At 54.7% G+C, this 15,191-nt stretch overlaps 2 protein-coding genes across 11 annotated transcripts in view; both read right to left on the bottom strand.

Annotated features, from left to right (window-relative positions):
* SLFNL1 (schlafen-like 1) overlaps positions 1 to 2,474 on the bottom strand; it is a 4,076-nt gene extending 1,602 nt beyond the window's left edge. Inside the window, exons 1-2 of the mRNA XM_010862809.1 lie at positions 2,088 to 2,474; positions 6 to 299 (exon numbers count right to left, since the gene is read on the bottom strand). Coding sequence (XP_010861111.1) covers positions 6 to 299; positions 2,088 to 2,474 — 681 coding nt within the window. The remainder of the gene's footprint in view (positions 1 to 5; positions 300 to 2,087) is intronic.
* A 5,607-nt stretch (positions 2,475 to 8,081) lies between these two features.
* The window catches only part of SCMH1 (sex comb on midleg homolog 1 (Drosophila)), a 166,284-nt gene continuing 159,174 nt past the window's right edge, over positions 8,082 to 15,191 (bottom strand). For all 10 annotated transcript variants that reach the window (XM_010862680.1, XM_010862681.1, XM_010862682.1 and 7 more), the window contains 2 exons: positions 10,266 to 10,396; positions 8,082 to 9,241 (listed from right to left, as the gene is read on the bottom strand). In XM_010862680.1, the coding sequence (XP_010860982.1) occupies positions 9,116 to 9,241; positions 10,266 to 10,396 (257 nt within the window). In that variant the 3' untranslated portion in view covers positions 8,082 to 9,115. The remainder of the gene's footprint in view (positions 9,242 to 10,265; positions 10,397 to 15,191) is intronic.

Raw genomic sequence — 15,191 nt, 5'->3', positions numbered from 1 at the left:
GTGAGCCTGTAGGCGTCGGGGAAGACCTGGGGCTTGAAGCCCTGCAGGACGGAGTCCACCAGCAGGCGCACGCGGTCCTCGTCACGGTGGCTGCAGCGCACACCCTGCACCAGGCCGCTGTCCTCCACGCCCACCAGCAGGCTGCCGCCCTCGCTGTTGAGGAAGGCGCACACGTAGCGCCGCAGGTGGTGCTTGAAGGCCTGGCTCAGGTACTCGCCGCCGCCGCGCTTGAACTCCAGGTTGCGCGTCTCGTTGCCCAGGAAGGCGCCTTGGAAGAGGCGCTCCTGGCCCAGAATGCCCTGGTCCGTGATGGCGCTGTCTGAGCGCGTGCCGCTGGGCCAGCTGGGGGAGACTCCTTGCGGGCCCAGTGCCCGGGTAGGAAGGGGTTGGGCCGGCCTGGCTCGCGGGGGGCTGGGGCCAGTGTCCTCTTCCTGCTGGAGTAGAGGTGGGGGCAAGTGCAGGGTGTATGCTCCTGGTAAGAGTTAGGAGCCAACCCGGAGGGACAGGCGGCCAGAACCCCCACCTCCCTCCTCACCCCGCCCTCGGGGCCCAGCCCACACAGGGCATCCTGATGCCTCTCCCGGGCGGAGGGGCCTAATTCTGCCCACCGTGCTGGGGTCCATGTGGGAAACCCTGTGGGTCGAGGGTTTGTAGCAGCCAGTGCCTCCGCCCTCTTCCCAGGTGAACCATGGGAGGCTTGTGGGGAGGAGCTCTCCTTTCCATTTGGAGCTGGGACACCTGCAGCCGCTCTCTGCCCTCTTGGGTTTTGCGTCGGCCTTGGAGACACAGGGTTGGATCATTCTGGAAGATGCCTCGGCGCCCTGAGGTCCCCTGTGACCCAGCTGCAGGTCTCTGAATTGAGAGGGCCTCCCAAAGATCCCACCCACTTCCTAGTCTCCCTGAAAACCTGGCTGATCGGGCCTGAGTCTCTCCCACCCCTGCCTGGGCCTTCCTGAGTCCCTTTCGTGGTTTCTGCTGGGTGTGAGGGTTCCAGGAGCAGCCTGCTCAGGGCCGCTGCCCTGGTCTGGGTCTCACCGACCGACTCCCTACCTCGAGGCTCTCCTCGTCCTATCCATTCTCTCGCTGACCCCAGATATAAGTCCCACAGTCACTCTGTCCTGATAAACCCTTCCCTGGTTCCCTGCTGCCTTCCAGCCTTCAAAAGCGGCTTCCAGGGCTGGGAGCTCAGTGCAGGCTGGGGTGTGGTGATGAGAGCCACTCCCAGCCCTACCAGCAGCTCCCAGAGAAGACAAGCTTAGCAGAGACTCAAGAGAAGCCTCAATGTCATATAAACATGCCATCAGGCCACAGGTCTTGAAATGTAAGCCCATTTAGCTCTGCAGCAGTTTAAATGTCATGGAGCCTTCATCCAGAAGGAAATTCAGTTCAAGAATTTAAAATTCAATTCAAGAAGGACAATTCAAGACCACCAGCCTACCACCTCAAAAGTGAGTTGACTGTTCCCTCCTCCCCCACAAAAGCCCACTTTTTCTGGCACTGCTGTGGTCTCACAGCCCTGCCCGCCGGCTTGATTTTGTCAGTCCCCACCCTGGGCAGCCACCAACCACCCTGCAAATGCCGCCACAGCTGGGCCCCTGGTATGCACCCCATCCCTCTGCTAGGGATGTCCTTCCACTGAGTCGGTCCCATTGCCTAAGCCCCAGCCTGGGTTTCATTCCCTGGGGAATCTGTCCTCAGAGATCAGTGAGGTCAAGCCCTGCTCTCTGCTGCGCTGCCCCCCGGAGCAGGTGTCTGTCAACTGAGTGGATGAGCTTGGCCAAGGAGAAGGTCAGGACCCCTGTATATGCTTGGGCCTGGCCTGGCTGGACCCACCTGCTGGCTGTAGATAGGCGCAGGGAGGGTCTGATACTCAGGCTTTCACCTGCTTCCAGGCTGGAGGCAAGCTCCAAGGGTCAGTGTCCCTCTGGGACCTTGGTTATTTGAGTAGCAGCCCCAAATTTACCAATTTGTCCCCAGTTCCTTGAAGACACCCCTCACGCCCACCAAGCAAGGCCATCCATACCCAGGCCTCTCCCGAGGGAGGCTCTGGGGCTGGCGGGCCCCCTGCTGGGGGAAGCCTGGCTTACCTCTCGGCGGTTTGAAAGCTCCCGGCCCTCACCCAGCACTGGCTCCTTCCCGCGGGCCACCAGTTCCTTGATGATCTGGTGCTGCCCCCAGGCCCTGTGCAGGCGCCGGGGCAGGGAGGCCAGGGTGTCTTCGGGGGTGGCCACCTGCACCAGCGCGTAGGCCTGGCGTGGCCGCCGGACGACCTCGATGTGCTCTCGAGCCACTGGCAGTTCGAGCCGTTCCAGGGCGTCTCTCAGCAGGCAGCTGAGGACTGGCACCGAGAACTGGGGGTTCAGGTGGCCCACGTAGAGAATGTGCCTGCTGGGAGCTGCCTTGGCACCTGAGTCCTCAGGTGGGGGCTCTTCTGGGGGGAGCTCCCGCAGGGGCTGCCTGCCTGGGGGCTCCATGGCGGGGGTCGGGGGTGTGCCTGTGTTTTGGTGGTCTCTTCCTGTGAGTCTCTGGAGGGGCCTCCCCTGGAGGGGCTTCTAGGATTCCTCACCGCGGGCTGCTCCTCCCAGGGCCCTGGGCTCTCAGCCTGGCCCAGGGCCTCCCAGGGGACTCGGGGAGGCCGAGGCTCTGGGGAGGTTCACAGATTGACAGGGGCTGAGGAGGGCCAGAGAGAGAGAGGGTGGGCAGAGGGCCAGCAGGAAGGGCCCTGCCACCCACCCAAGGCCTAGGACAGGGAGGAGGGGAGTCAGAGCTGAGCCAGCGAACAGAGCATGTGCGCCTGCCGGTCCATTTCCACAGAAGGGAAGACTGAGGCGATACAACCCAAGAGGGGTAGAGGCAGAACTCAGGTCTCTGAAGGGCCCCCATATCCTGTCATTGGCCCCAGCGGGCCTGTCTTCCCTCAGGAAGCCCCAAGCTGGGGCGTTAACCCAGGGCTCTGAGGATTAGTCACGGACCCCTTGGGCTTCTTGCCTGCTCTGAAGCTGGTGTGAGCCCAGCAGAGGCTCTGAAGGGGTCAGGCTGGGTCAGAGGGTTTAGAGAGAGGTTCTTATGCTTTGGGTACACTGATGGAAGCTGTGGCCCCTCACAGGACAACAGCGTTTGCATATATACATATAATTTGAGGTTTGTCTAGACCAAATCCTCTGGTTTGGGTCCAGGGAGCAGAAGCGAGGAAGGGTCAGAGCTGGGCCCTTGGGTACGTCCCCCACCACCTCTCACTAGGCCAGGGACCTTGCTCCTGAGCTGTGCACACACCAGCCCCTCCACTCACCCACACACACCCAGCCTCCAGTCTCTGTGGCAGGTATGGCTGGCCTGCATCTTTTCAGATTGGATCCTTAAGGCAGTCAGGGTCTGGGGGCCACCACTGCTGGAGTGGGGATGTTCAAGGCAAATGGGAATAGGGGGAAGAGGAAGGCCTATGACCCTCATGTCCTGATGGTTCCTGGGGGAGCATGGGAGGTGCCAGCCCTCAGCTCCCACAGACCCCTGACCCCTGGCCAGCAGCTCCCCAGGGCACGTAGGGGCTTGGCTCAGGAGGGGGAGCCAGGGCCGTGGGAAGTGGGCGGGGCCTGTGCAGCCACCTCTGTGAGCTCAGGAGAGTCGACAATGCCTCCAGCAGGTAGGCTGTGAAGAGGGTCAGGAACACTTCTCCCTGACGCCCCACCCCCATGTAGACAGACGTCCCCTGCAGCTTGGTGCAGGGCTCCTTCCGGACAGCTCCTAGAATCCAGGGGCTGAAGACACACTTCCTCCCCCTGCCAGGCCTCTCCAGGCCCGTGTGCCCACACTGGGCCTCACCTCCCACCTCAGTCACCAATCCCAGGCTCCCTGAGTGGGGATCAGAATGCAGTTGGTTCCAGCGCTGCAGAGATGGTTCCTGTCCTGAAGAGCCCTGAGAAATAGGTCAAGCGTTGCCATCTCTTTTGAAGGTCAGGGTTGTCACCTGCTATTCGACAGGTACCAAGATTCAGGTGGTACACGGTCTTTATTAATGCAGACGCCTGTTCTTGGGTGGGTGGGGGCTGTGATGGTGCTTTTCACTACGCAGATGTAGGCAGCACTTTCCCACTGCCTCTGCAAGCTCCAATGGGGCGCGGGGCGGAGGGTGGTGTCCAAGGGCAGGTGCAAAGGTTGACCTCCTCTTCTGAGCAGCCCGTTCTGAAGATGCTAATGAATTTTTGTTTCCCTGAGGGACTGAGGCAGAAGCTTGGGTGGGGAACCTGAGCGACTGTGGTGTGGGGGCAAGGAAGAGGCCCCAGGCCCTTAGAGGTGGTACTGTGAGGCTCTGGGGAGGGACTCTGCAGCCAGTGCTGCCTGGTCTCTGCATCCATGCCAAGAGTTACGGGGTAACAGCTCTAAGCTCTCCGGGGTCCTCCTCTTCAGGCCTTTCTAGACTCTGCCATCATGAGCTGTTCTCACAGAAAGTGTACAAGGGGGGCTGTGGCTGATTTAGGCTGTTAAGCCATGTTGAGTTAGGCAGAGACCGACAGCGGGCCAGGAGAGGTGCCCTGACAGATGAGACATGTACCAGAGACATGTACCAGGGTCCTCACTATCAACCAGCTGTTTGGCATGAAATTTCCCAAACGGATTTGAGTGCCAAATCTTTCCCCATTCTTACTGGAAATCTCTTTCAATGATTGTATTACATATTTCCCTGGGCTCTGTTAACCTTCTGTGAGTTGAACATCAGTTCCATCTTTTTTTGGCTGGGGGGATAAAAACTGTCTTTCATTGTAAGCACTAAATACATTTTCAAAATGATATTTTAAATACTGAAATGCACTGCAGTGTAACTGGGTTATTTACAGCACCCCAGGCTTTTGTAGGACCTAGGTGGTGGCGGACGTGAGTTCAGTGTTGTGGAACAAGCAGCTCCCTTCAGTCGTCTTACTGGATGTCTGTGACCTTACTGACAACCCTCCTTGGCACTGGAGGTAAAAGACTTCTTGAATTTAAAGAATGTGAGGTGGGCCCAAAGATGAGGGGCAGAGGGAGGCTGTAGATAGGGCTCTTCTCACGTTATCTGGAGAGTGTCCACTGGGTGGCGCCCGTGGCTGGGATCCCTGACACCACAGAAAGCATGGGTGTCTAGCAAGCTGCCTAGGAACCCCTAGATTCCTAGGGGAGGGGTGTGGGCGGGGACTGAGCTCAGCCTTATGCTGGAGAGGACAGGATGCCAGGAGAGCACAGGATGCCAGGAGAGCACACTCTGGGACTCAGGGGAGGGCGGGGTGTAGATAGAGGCAGCCTTCACCCTTTGGCCCCAGGAACACTCCAGTCTGCCTTGACTCCTCCCTTGCATACCAGCGGCTGGGGGATTCCTGCCCACCCTCTGACAGGGTCGGCCCACAGCCCAAAGGTATCTCGGGCCCGGTGCCTATACCCTGGGACCTACTGGCCGCTGGCCCCTGGAACCATCCTCAGTGGCTTTGGTTGTTGCAGGCCAAGCACAAATACATAATTCTCTCACTTGGCCTGCAGGTTTCCAGCTGTGGAGCTTCCCTGATGAGATGGGGGGACTTGGGCCCTTAAGTTAAAGGAGACTGCAAAAAGCAGAGGGACGACAAGGGGAGGAGAGAGTGTCTGGAGTCCCTCAAGCAGAATGATTTCCATGCTTTCAGCCTTGGTTGTAAAGATGAGCAGCAAGTCACCTGTGCTTCTTCTGAGGAGGGGTCATGGCATTGGGCATGAGGGCAGAGACAGTGTGTCTACTGGGCCCACCAGTGCCACAGGCCAGAGAAGGGCCTCAGGTTGTTCCACAAAACACCAAAGAGGAGTGGTGTGGACACTTCCGCTCAGGACTAATGGCCGGGACAAGAGAGACAGCGCAGAGCCCAGGGACACAGGCCATGATGTGGCTGGCAGGTGGGGAGTGGTCACAGGGGAGGGGGGACAGGGCATAGAGGTTCTCAAAGGATTCAGCCCTAAGTGGAGCCTGGACTTTCTCTCCTAAAGGGCCTGGGTTTTTCTCTCCTCATGCTCCTTAGCACCAGAGTCAGCGTCTCTCCTTGTCATGGCGATGAGGGTGGGCACGGGAAGCTGCTCTCGGGAGGCCTCTGTGCTCAGTCCTGCTTTCCCACGTGCCTTCCCCCTCCGTGGGTGGCTGCCCTGTCGGGGTCAATGGTGTGGCCTCACCTGCCAGAGACCCCGTCAGCTTCTTTGGATGACTCTGGGTCACTATTAGAAAGCTTGGCTTTGTGAAATAGTTTCAAAAGTTTAGGATGGGTTTTTTGCTTTTTGTTTCTCATAAACGACATTCAATTCAATTCAATCCTGCCCAGGGGCTAGGGCAGCATGAGTAAAAGGGTAACAAATCCTCTCTTCTGTAGAATTTGACATTTGGTTACCTTTCTGGTTCTGTTCCCTTGGAAACCAGATAAAAATGGAGTGTCAACCATTTCCAAGAAACAGTGCTTACAGTAGACCTGCCCCCGATTGTCAGTCACCTGGTCTAGGAGTGCAGTGCATGGACTGAACGCATCCCTTCCTGTGGGGCTTCCTAAGGGCAGGGCTCAGTTGGCACGTCCTGCCCAGACCTGGAAGCTCTGCTGCTGGCAGTGGGGAGTTACTGGCTGCCCTGGGGTGTGATACTTCTAATCCAAGGTGAACCCCACTTCTCCCTGGTATGTCTTATCCCCTTAAACCTGAGCTGCAACCTGGGTAACAGAGGATAGTCCTGGGTGACTGTGGGCTCTGTAATGACTACCCCACTGAAAAGGCCTGCTTCTTACCGCCCTGCTGGCAGCATTTCCGGTCTGACAGGAGCCTGTGTAGTCCGCATGATGAGCGGGATCTAAGACAAAAGCCACCTGTTGGGTGTTGCAGGCAGTATGATGTCTCACACCCCTCATTAGCTATGGAATTTGGGGCAGCTAACTTCACCTCTCTAAGCTTCAGTTTCCTCATCTTTAACATGGGGGAACATGGTGGCTATCTCTGAGATGTAGCGAGGTTTAAGAGAGCTAATGTATATAAACAACTTAGCATAAGAAGTCCTTAAATAGTGTTCCCTGATGACCTGACAAGGGGCAGGGTGAGGTGGGAACCACTTTGCTCCACAAGCCAAGACTGGCAGCATGTTTGGCCTGCCTGTGTATGTTGGTATTACTCTCATATTTAGAAGTTCATCATCAGGGCCCAGGAAGGCCCTCTTTGGGAATACCCTGAATGAACCGCAAAGCCCACTGGACACAGGTCCAGGAATCTGTGGAAAATGGGCTTATTCTGGTTCAGCAGCCCTGACCCCGACTGCTGCAGGGGGCCCAAGGTTATACTCTCAGAGTGGCCAAGTGGAAAAGACCATGTTGCGACCAACCAGTCACTGGTGAGGGCAGGTAGGATCCTCAGAGGTCTCCTCATCTAACCCCCTAGAGCCAATCGGGCCCAAAGATGGGAAAGGACCCACCCAAAGCATCACAATAAATAGCTGCACTGGCTGGGACCTCGGCCTTGGAGTCAAATTACTTGGCTTTAAAGGCCTCCTCTGGCAGTTTCTGCCTGCATGATCAGAGCTTCAGTTTCCTCATCTATAGTGGGTCTGCTGTGAAGGTCACCTGGGGGCATCTGATTCGCACAGAGCAGCGTGTGGGGTGCAGTGGTGTGTCACTCTAACCAGGTCGCGCTGTGCTGCGGCCCCTTCATACACAGGCAGGGGCTGGACTGGACTTCCTGGCCCCTGGATGGCACGAGGGGCGCCCTGCATCTCCTCACCCTGCCACGGAGGGTTGCTGCAGCTGCTGGCCCTAACGCTGTCCCTTCTGCTCGGGCTTCCTAGGGCTGCCGTGCTCGCTGCTGTCTGCTGCACCAGGGCAAAGCCCTTTGAGGGCAGAGCATGGACTGCACACTGGCTCCCCAGGGGCTACGCAAGGCTGGGCCTCAGCGGGCCTCTGGCAGACAGCCTGTTCTTTAGGGACTGCTGGAGTCACAAGAACTCAGGGAGCATCCTGTCCAAGTTTCCTCATAAATAAAAACGAGGAGCTACGACAAAGGCAAGGGGAATGACCTGCCCTTTGGAGGCATACTGATTTGTCTGCTGACTGATTGCAAAGACACTGGTATCTATATTGTTTTTTATTTATAAACAAATTGACATAAAATAAGTCCAGATGGCAGCAGGGGCAGCTGAACTGCTGACTTGCTTACAAAAGAAGCCTGTGGACAGTGGAGTGGGTGCAACCAGACTCCAGCCTAGAGACCATCCTCTCCCATCCATCTTAGGGCCTTCTTGGCTTAAAACATTGGGCCCAACCTTCTTTGGCAGCAATTCTGGCCAGGGCAAGGAGCTGTGGCGGGGCAGTGCAGGGCAGGAACGCCTGTTCCCACAGATGAGGCTGGGGCTGCAGAGGGCCCAGCGGAGGGAGAGATGGGAGATGACAGGGACCCTCTCCTCCCTGTGCTGAATGATGTGGTCAAGGCTTGGTAGGTCTGTCCATCCCAAGGAGAAAGTGCCTGGGTAATGTCCTCTGAGAAGGGGCCACAGCTCTCTGGAGAGGGCCTGTGTGGGGCCAGGGCAGTGTGGTCGCCCTCCTCCTGAAACCAGTGTCTGGAGCAAGAGGGGTATGACTGGAGGGCTTGCCCAAGTGCCAGAAACAATAAATTAATAAGAAAAGATCTTTTTTTAAAAAAGGTAGAGGTTTGCACCATGAGTTTGGGATCTGTGGATCTCGTGAGGAGAAGGCAGGAGCTATGGGAGCCACACCACCAGGCCCAGCAGCTGGTGAGGAAACTGGGCGTGAGCGTCGCTTCAGAGCTTCATCTTTTGAGACCTCATCAGGTCAGCTCCTTCCTCCATCACCTGGAAGGTGTTCAGTCTAAACTCCTGGAGGGAGGCCACCCAGGCTTGTGAAATAAATACACGGGACCTCAGAGCCAAGATGGGGCTGAGGGGAAGAGCAGTGCCTGGGCCGCACACCCCGCTCCTCGGTCCTTCATGGAAGGACATCTCATGGCAGGAGGGGGCAGTGGTGGCTCCACACAGCCTCCTGGAGTCCTGAGGTGGCCTTGGACCCCGCTGAGGTGCCCGATGGCCCTCCTTTCTGGGAGAAGAGCCCCCTCTGCTGGACCCTCGGCTGTCCAGGCTTCACTGCCCTGCTCAGAACTTGCCCTGCTTCAGCCGGTCAATGTGGTAGCAGAGCTTGAGGGCAGGCCCCAGCTTCAGACCCATGTACTTCATCATCGTGTCACTTCGCAGCAGGAGCAGGGCCTTGCCATCGATCTCCTGGAGGGAGGAGGGGGGTGCCATCAGAGGCCTGGGTGGTCTGTCCACCCAGGTTCTCACCAAAGACCATCCGGGGAGGTACCAGCCACATGGAGCCCTGTGAACCTGCTGTGACACTGAAGCCTACGTGTTCCATCCACCTTCTGTCTCTAACCACCCCTCTCCAGCGTCACCACTGAACCCCCCAGGTTAAGCTCTTCATGCATATTTGTAGGAATCTCCTTTCTCTTGGGCAGCCGTCCCAAACCTCTGAGATCAAGCTCAATCCCAACTCTTCCCAGGAAGCCTCCCCAGTCAGTGTCCTTGTCACTCATCACAGACTATTTCTGTACTGACCCTCAAGGGCTATTTGGAAAGTCACCTTCCTTCCTGGGCAGCAGGAGCCCTCCTCATGAGCCACACACAAAGCAAGCACTCAGTGAGCAGCTGTGAGACCCGCAGGACTGATCTAAGCACTCTCCAGCCCACCTGGCATGAAGAAGTAGATGACCCGTGAAAGCAGCGGAGCTCTTCTGAGTACCCAGGGTGCAGAACAGCACCAAGCAGCAGGGGCTACTGGGAACCAGGTTTGAGCCCCAAATCAGGAGTTTGGTCATTGCAGGGGGGTCCTTGGCAGTCCCTGGCCACAGGGCCAAATGGTCACTTGACAAGATGCTGGGGCTCACAGCAGATAAAGTAGAGAATGGGGTTCTGATGAGGTTGGAGAACTGGGAGCCACACAACAAGGGACTCTCTAACCTGGCCTTAGCCTTAGACCACGGCAGGTAGAGAGGAGAGCAGTGCTCCTAGAAGAGGAGAGTCCTGTCCTGGGACCCAGCAGGAGTGTGGCTGAGTCAGGTCCAACACTAAAGGAGTGTGCAGTGCCCAGTGAAGGCCATTTGGGGCCAAGACTCTGTCACTAAGTTTGTATGGTATCATCTGTGCTCAGTTTCAAGGGACTTGGAACAAATATGTAGCTTGTGCCCTTTAAGAGTCTAAGCAAGACACCTGGTAGATATAGGAGAGGTCAGGCAGGGACACCTACGTGTTTGCGAAAGAGGTCAGCATGGGGTCCAAACTGGGGATCAGCTTCCCGGACAAACTGCATCACATCCTCAACCGTCCACGAGGAGGGGTCCCGGCCACTCAGTCGAGAGGCATCCCGGCGGTCCGACCCTGCAGGACAGAAGGACACCTGCCGTAACGGACGGGGACTGGGCTGTAACTCGCCTGCACTCTTCACAGCCTGTCCCAGGGGCCCTGTGTGACCACTGGGCTTAGAGCAGTGCCAGAGCAGAGGAATCAGAGGTGACTGAGGGCGAGCCGGGTTTCTCCACAAAGGGAATGAGGACCTGAGACGCTTCTTCACTCAAATCTTAAGTGTAGGTCTGATTCTGCAAATGGTCAGAAGGAATTTTACACTGAGGTTGTGACTGAGCCTGGACCTGAGTCAAGGGTAGTGATGAGGTGAGAGTATTATCTGTGTTGGGGTAGAGGGAGGGGCTGGTAGGTGAGGCTGCTTTTGCCTTGGCTCTGGGGACCATTTCTAGAGATAGCTCAGGAGCTGGGTAAGATTAGAGCTAAGACCTTGGGGCCCAGGGAGAAAAAAAAATGGCAGATAATAATAACCTGTGTCTCTTCCAAGGCCTGGAGAATAGTTGACTTCATTATAGCCAAATACTTGGAGGCAGAATACAGCTTTGCCTTGGCTGCCAGGAATCTCAATGTTAATTTAGTGCTCTGCTTAGAGCTTTTATTTCAGTCTTGGCCATTTCCCCAGTGGGATCTGAGCTCTCTGTACGGTCATCACCTGCATGACTCTCTGGCAGGCGTCATCCCCTCTGCCTGGAATGTGCCCCCTTCTTGCCCTTCAGTTTCTCCTTTCCTTCTGGCAGACTCTAACTTAACTAAACAAGAGCTGGCTTCAAGGATCAGCTCCTTTATGAAACTTTTCCAGGTCTCATCCTGAAAAAATTGGTCTCATAAAAGCATTTCACGTATCTCTTGGTTACAGCTCAATCTTTATACACTTTTCCCCATCACATCACTCTAATAATCTCTTCTCCATAAAGCAGTCAAAACAACTTTTAAAAAGTAATTGGATCATGTCAATCAATACAACAGCTTCAAAATGCATACCTGAAATAAGACTGAACCCTTTACCATGGTCTAGAAGGTACCCCATCATCTGGCCCTTTCTGCTTCATCTCTCCCTTCCTCCCACCCTTTACTCACCAAGCTCCAGACACGCTGGCTTTCTGCCTCCTGAATAAGCTATGCTTTTATGCTTTGATCCAGACACACAATTTCCGCTGTCTAAAATGTTCTTTTCCTCACATCTTTGCATACCTGATGCCTTCTCAACATTTGGGTTTCATCTCAAATGCTGATTCCTCTGAGAGGCCTTCCTTGACATCCAAATAAAAGTACTCTATTCCCCACACATCACTCTTTATCTGATTACTCTAGTTCACCCCCACCAGCCTAAAACAATCACAACCTAAAAACAGTCTCACGCATTTATGTTTATCACCTGTCTTCTGTTCTCTGTTAATCCTTCTGATACTGTGATTATTAATAAGAAACATACATATCTGTGTTCATTCTCTTTTCTGGCACAGCACTTAAAGTCCTGGGAATCTCCTAAGAGGTCAGTGTCATTTGCTATTCCAGGCCTCATCCAGGTGATGAGGCAGAAAGGGCCAGAGGGTGGGGTACCTTCTGGAGCATGTTAAGAGGTCAGAGTGTTGTTTGCTATTCATAACAAGTCCCTGTCAGTCACATCTGAATATGCTAATGAGGTACTTCTGGAAAGTCCTAAGGATGGGGCTGTTTGTCAGGGGAACCAATCAGGTGACTAGAAGTTTTGGACCTTTCAGTCCTGCCCTCTCCAATCTTTAAGGAAGGGAGAGGGGCTAGAGATTCAGTTCAATCACCAATGATCAACGACTTAACAAATCTTGCTGACATAATGAAGCCTCCATAAAAACCCCAAGGACAGGGCTTCAGGAGACTGTGGGCTGGAAGGAATCATGGAAGCCAGTCAGAGACACAGGTAACAACCTGGACTTTGAATTGGCATCTGAAGTTGGGGGGTGGTCAGTCTTGTGGGACTGAACCCTCATCCTGTGGGCTCTGACACTTCCTCCAGGGAGTTAGTGTCATAACAGGGTTAAACTGCGGGATGCCCAGCTGGAATGGTGGACTTGCTTGGTGTGTGGAGACCTGTACTTCTGGCGGGGGAAGTGAAGCAGTGCTGAACAGAGTGCTGAGCGTAGGGAGACACACAGGAGGAGAGAGTTTTCCTTTCACAGCACACAAGAGTGCCTGCTCTGCCAGAGACCACGATCAAATATGTCTGCTAAATGAATGAATGATCATATGTAATAGTTCCATGTATATTTTTCTGTCTCCCCCACCAGACTAGGTCTGTCTTGAGGCTGAGGTGACTTAAGTCTCAAGGCAGGGACTCTACCTCAGAGCTCCTTACATGGCTCCATCTGGGGCCTTGTTGGGCTTGGGGTTGGGAAGCAGTATCCTGGGCTTCTCTGTCTCAGCCTTCCTTAGAATGCCCTCTGCTCCTGCAGGCCTTGCTAATGGATTCTTCTTATTCTTCCACACCTAATCTGTCCTTGGGCTGGGGGAGGCCACAGTGGGTGTGGAGATGGCTTTCTCCTGTCTCCCCATTGCTGCTTTTAGACCATCCTCCAACGGAAGCTAGTGTTCTTCAGAGGCCAAACATGTACTGAGCACCTGCTTTTCCTGATCACATACATTTTCAAATCTCTGGGTTTCTGCTCTTTGTTAAGTGAAGACTTTTGGGGATTTAACTCACTAACTTCCGGTTCCACCTAATTGCTGCCATAATCCTCTGAGGAAATCCATCCAACTGCCTTGCTTTCAGTGATTTCATTGCTATTCTACTTCAAATACCCACTACCAACATCACTGTCTAGTTCTTGGATCACTTGGAACAAATCCACTTCATAATTTTAAACACCCACCTCTCTGACTCCAACCGCCCACCTTTCCAACTCTCTTGGGACGTATGTCCACTATGACCATTATATCACAAAGACCTTTAGCACATCAGACTTACAGTCTCCCCATCCTTCAGGCGTCTCTCAGCCCTGCTTCTATCCCCGCTGTCTGGAGGCAGTGCTGATGATCTAAAGCACACCTCCTCCAGCTCCACTGATTACATGCTCCCCACCCGCTCTTGTCCTGTTAGCTCAATGTAAAATCTTAACTCTCAAACTGTCTTTTCTCACCCACATCTAGGTTTCTAAGAACCACAGAAGAAAACCGAAGGCCTTGCAAACTGGTCTCCAAGCTCCAAACATTGCAAGACCTTTGATGTTTCTGCAAACCATCCCCTCTTCCTTGACCTATTTCTCCTGTATTCTTGATGGCTCATCCCATCTCCCAGCACTCCTGAGCCCCTCCCTGCTCAGCCCTCTCTCTATTCACTCATGGCCACAGTCTTCTTCCAGTCTCAGAGAGAAAGGTTTGCCTTCTTCTGTCATAAGACTGACCCTTAATCCTTCCCAACACCTCCAAGGCCTTCATTTCTCCTCTTTCCTATATTCTTAATTTCTTCTTCATGGAAGGCTCAGGCTGTCTGCTGACAAACATGCCCAGCATGCACCCACTCTGGAAGACCTTCGTCACCTCCTTCTTTTCCTCATCAAACTCTCCTTGATATGCCTACCCACAGCAAACCTCCCTCACTAGCCTCCAGCACCACTGAAGCTGCTCTTACTTACTAAGATCAGCAATTACCTTCTAATCACCATTTCCAGTAGGTATTTCTCAGTCCTTATTTTACTGAACCTTTTTGGGTTATACTCTTTGTCTCTGTACCCCTGGCCACCACAATATCAAATTCTTCTGCCTGCCTCACATCTGAGTGCTCCTCCGTCCCCTGTAGGATCCTCTTCCCGCTCCCTCCTCCTGAACTTTGTTGGTCCCTAGAACTCTTTCTTTGGTCAACTGTTCTTTTTATTCTACACAAAATTCTGGGAGGTGGGTGTCATTTTACTCTATAGCTTCAACTTCTATCTGCTAACTCCTAAATATGTAACTTCAGCTCAGTCCTCTTCCCTGAGGATCAGACCTGCATAGCCACTGCCTGCTGGGCATCACCTAGACAGACCCATGGGCTCCCTCCCCTTCTCTTCTATGGTTGGTTCCCTCTCTCAGAGAATGGCACCATCCAGTCAATCACCCCTTCTAGAAACCTGGGCAACATTCCCACTCCTTCCTCCCAACCCTTAAATCTGACTATATTTACCTCATGAAGAGTTTTCACATCTATTCTCTCTTCTACAAACCTACCACTGCCCTAATCTAGGCCTTTATCATTTTGGGTGTGGCCCATTCTAGTAACCTCCTAAGTGGTCTCTCTAGTCTTGTCCTTCCTCAAATCCATCCTCAACACAGTAGTCAGTGACCTATTTCAAACACAAACCTATTTAGGTCTTGCCTCTAGTAAAAGTCTCCAGAGCTTCTCATTAGTTACAAGATCAACCCCAAACTCTTTTGTTTTTTTTTTTTCTTTTGGTGGTGGTGGTGGCGACGGCGGCGGTGGCGGTGGTGGGGCCGGTGCCGCCGGCCTCGCGCCCAGTCACCGGCCCACGGCCTCCGCAGCTACCTCGGTCGGGCCTCCTCCCCTCCCGCCCGTGACCTCCGCCTCAGGGGAGCGCGCCCATGGCCCTCGCGCCCCAATCCCGTGCGGGAGGACAGAGCGAGCCGCGGCGGACGCCTCGTCGTCCCTTTCCCCGCAGCAGCCCGTGCCCCGGCAGCGTCCTGCCTTCGGTCCTCCGCCCTTCCGTCCCCACCCCCGGCGCTCTCCGCCCCAGCCCCCACCACCGAGCCGCCTTCCCCGGCTCCTCCACTAGGTGTGGCGGAGGCGGCGGCCAACCCCAAACTCTTTAACATGGCATTTAAGGTCCTCTATGGTCCAACCACT

This window comes from Bison bison, unplaced genomic scaffold, assembly GCF_000754665.1.
Source record: "Bison bison bison isolate TAMUID 2011002044 unplaced genomic scaffold, Bison_UMD1.0 scf7180017864484, whole genome shotgun sequence".
NCBI classification, from domain to species: domain Eukaryota; kingdom Metazoa; phylum Chordata; class Mammalia; order Artiodactyla; family Bovidae; genus Bison; species Bison bison.
The sequence above is the reverse complement of the archived record's forward strand: the minus strand, read 5'-3'. Positions and strand labels throughout refer to the sequence as shown.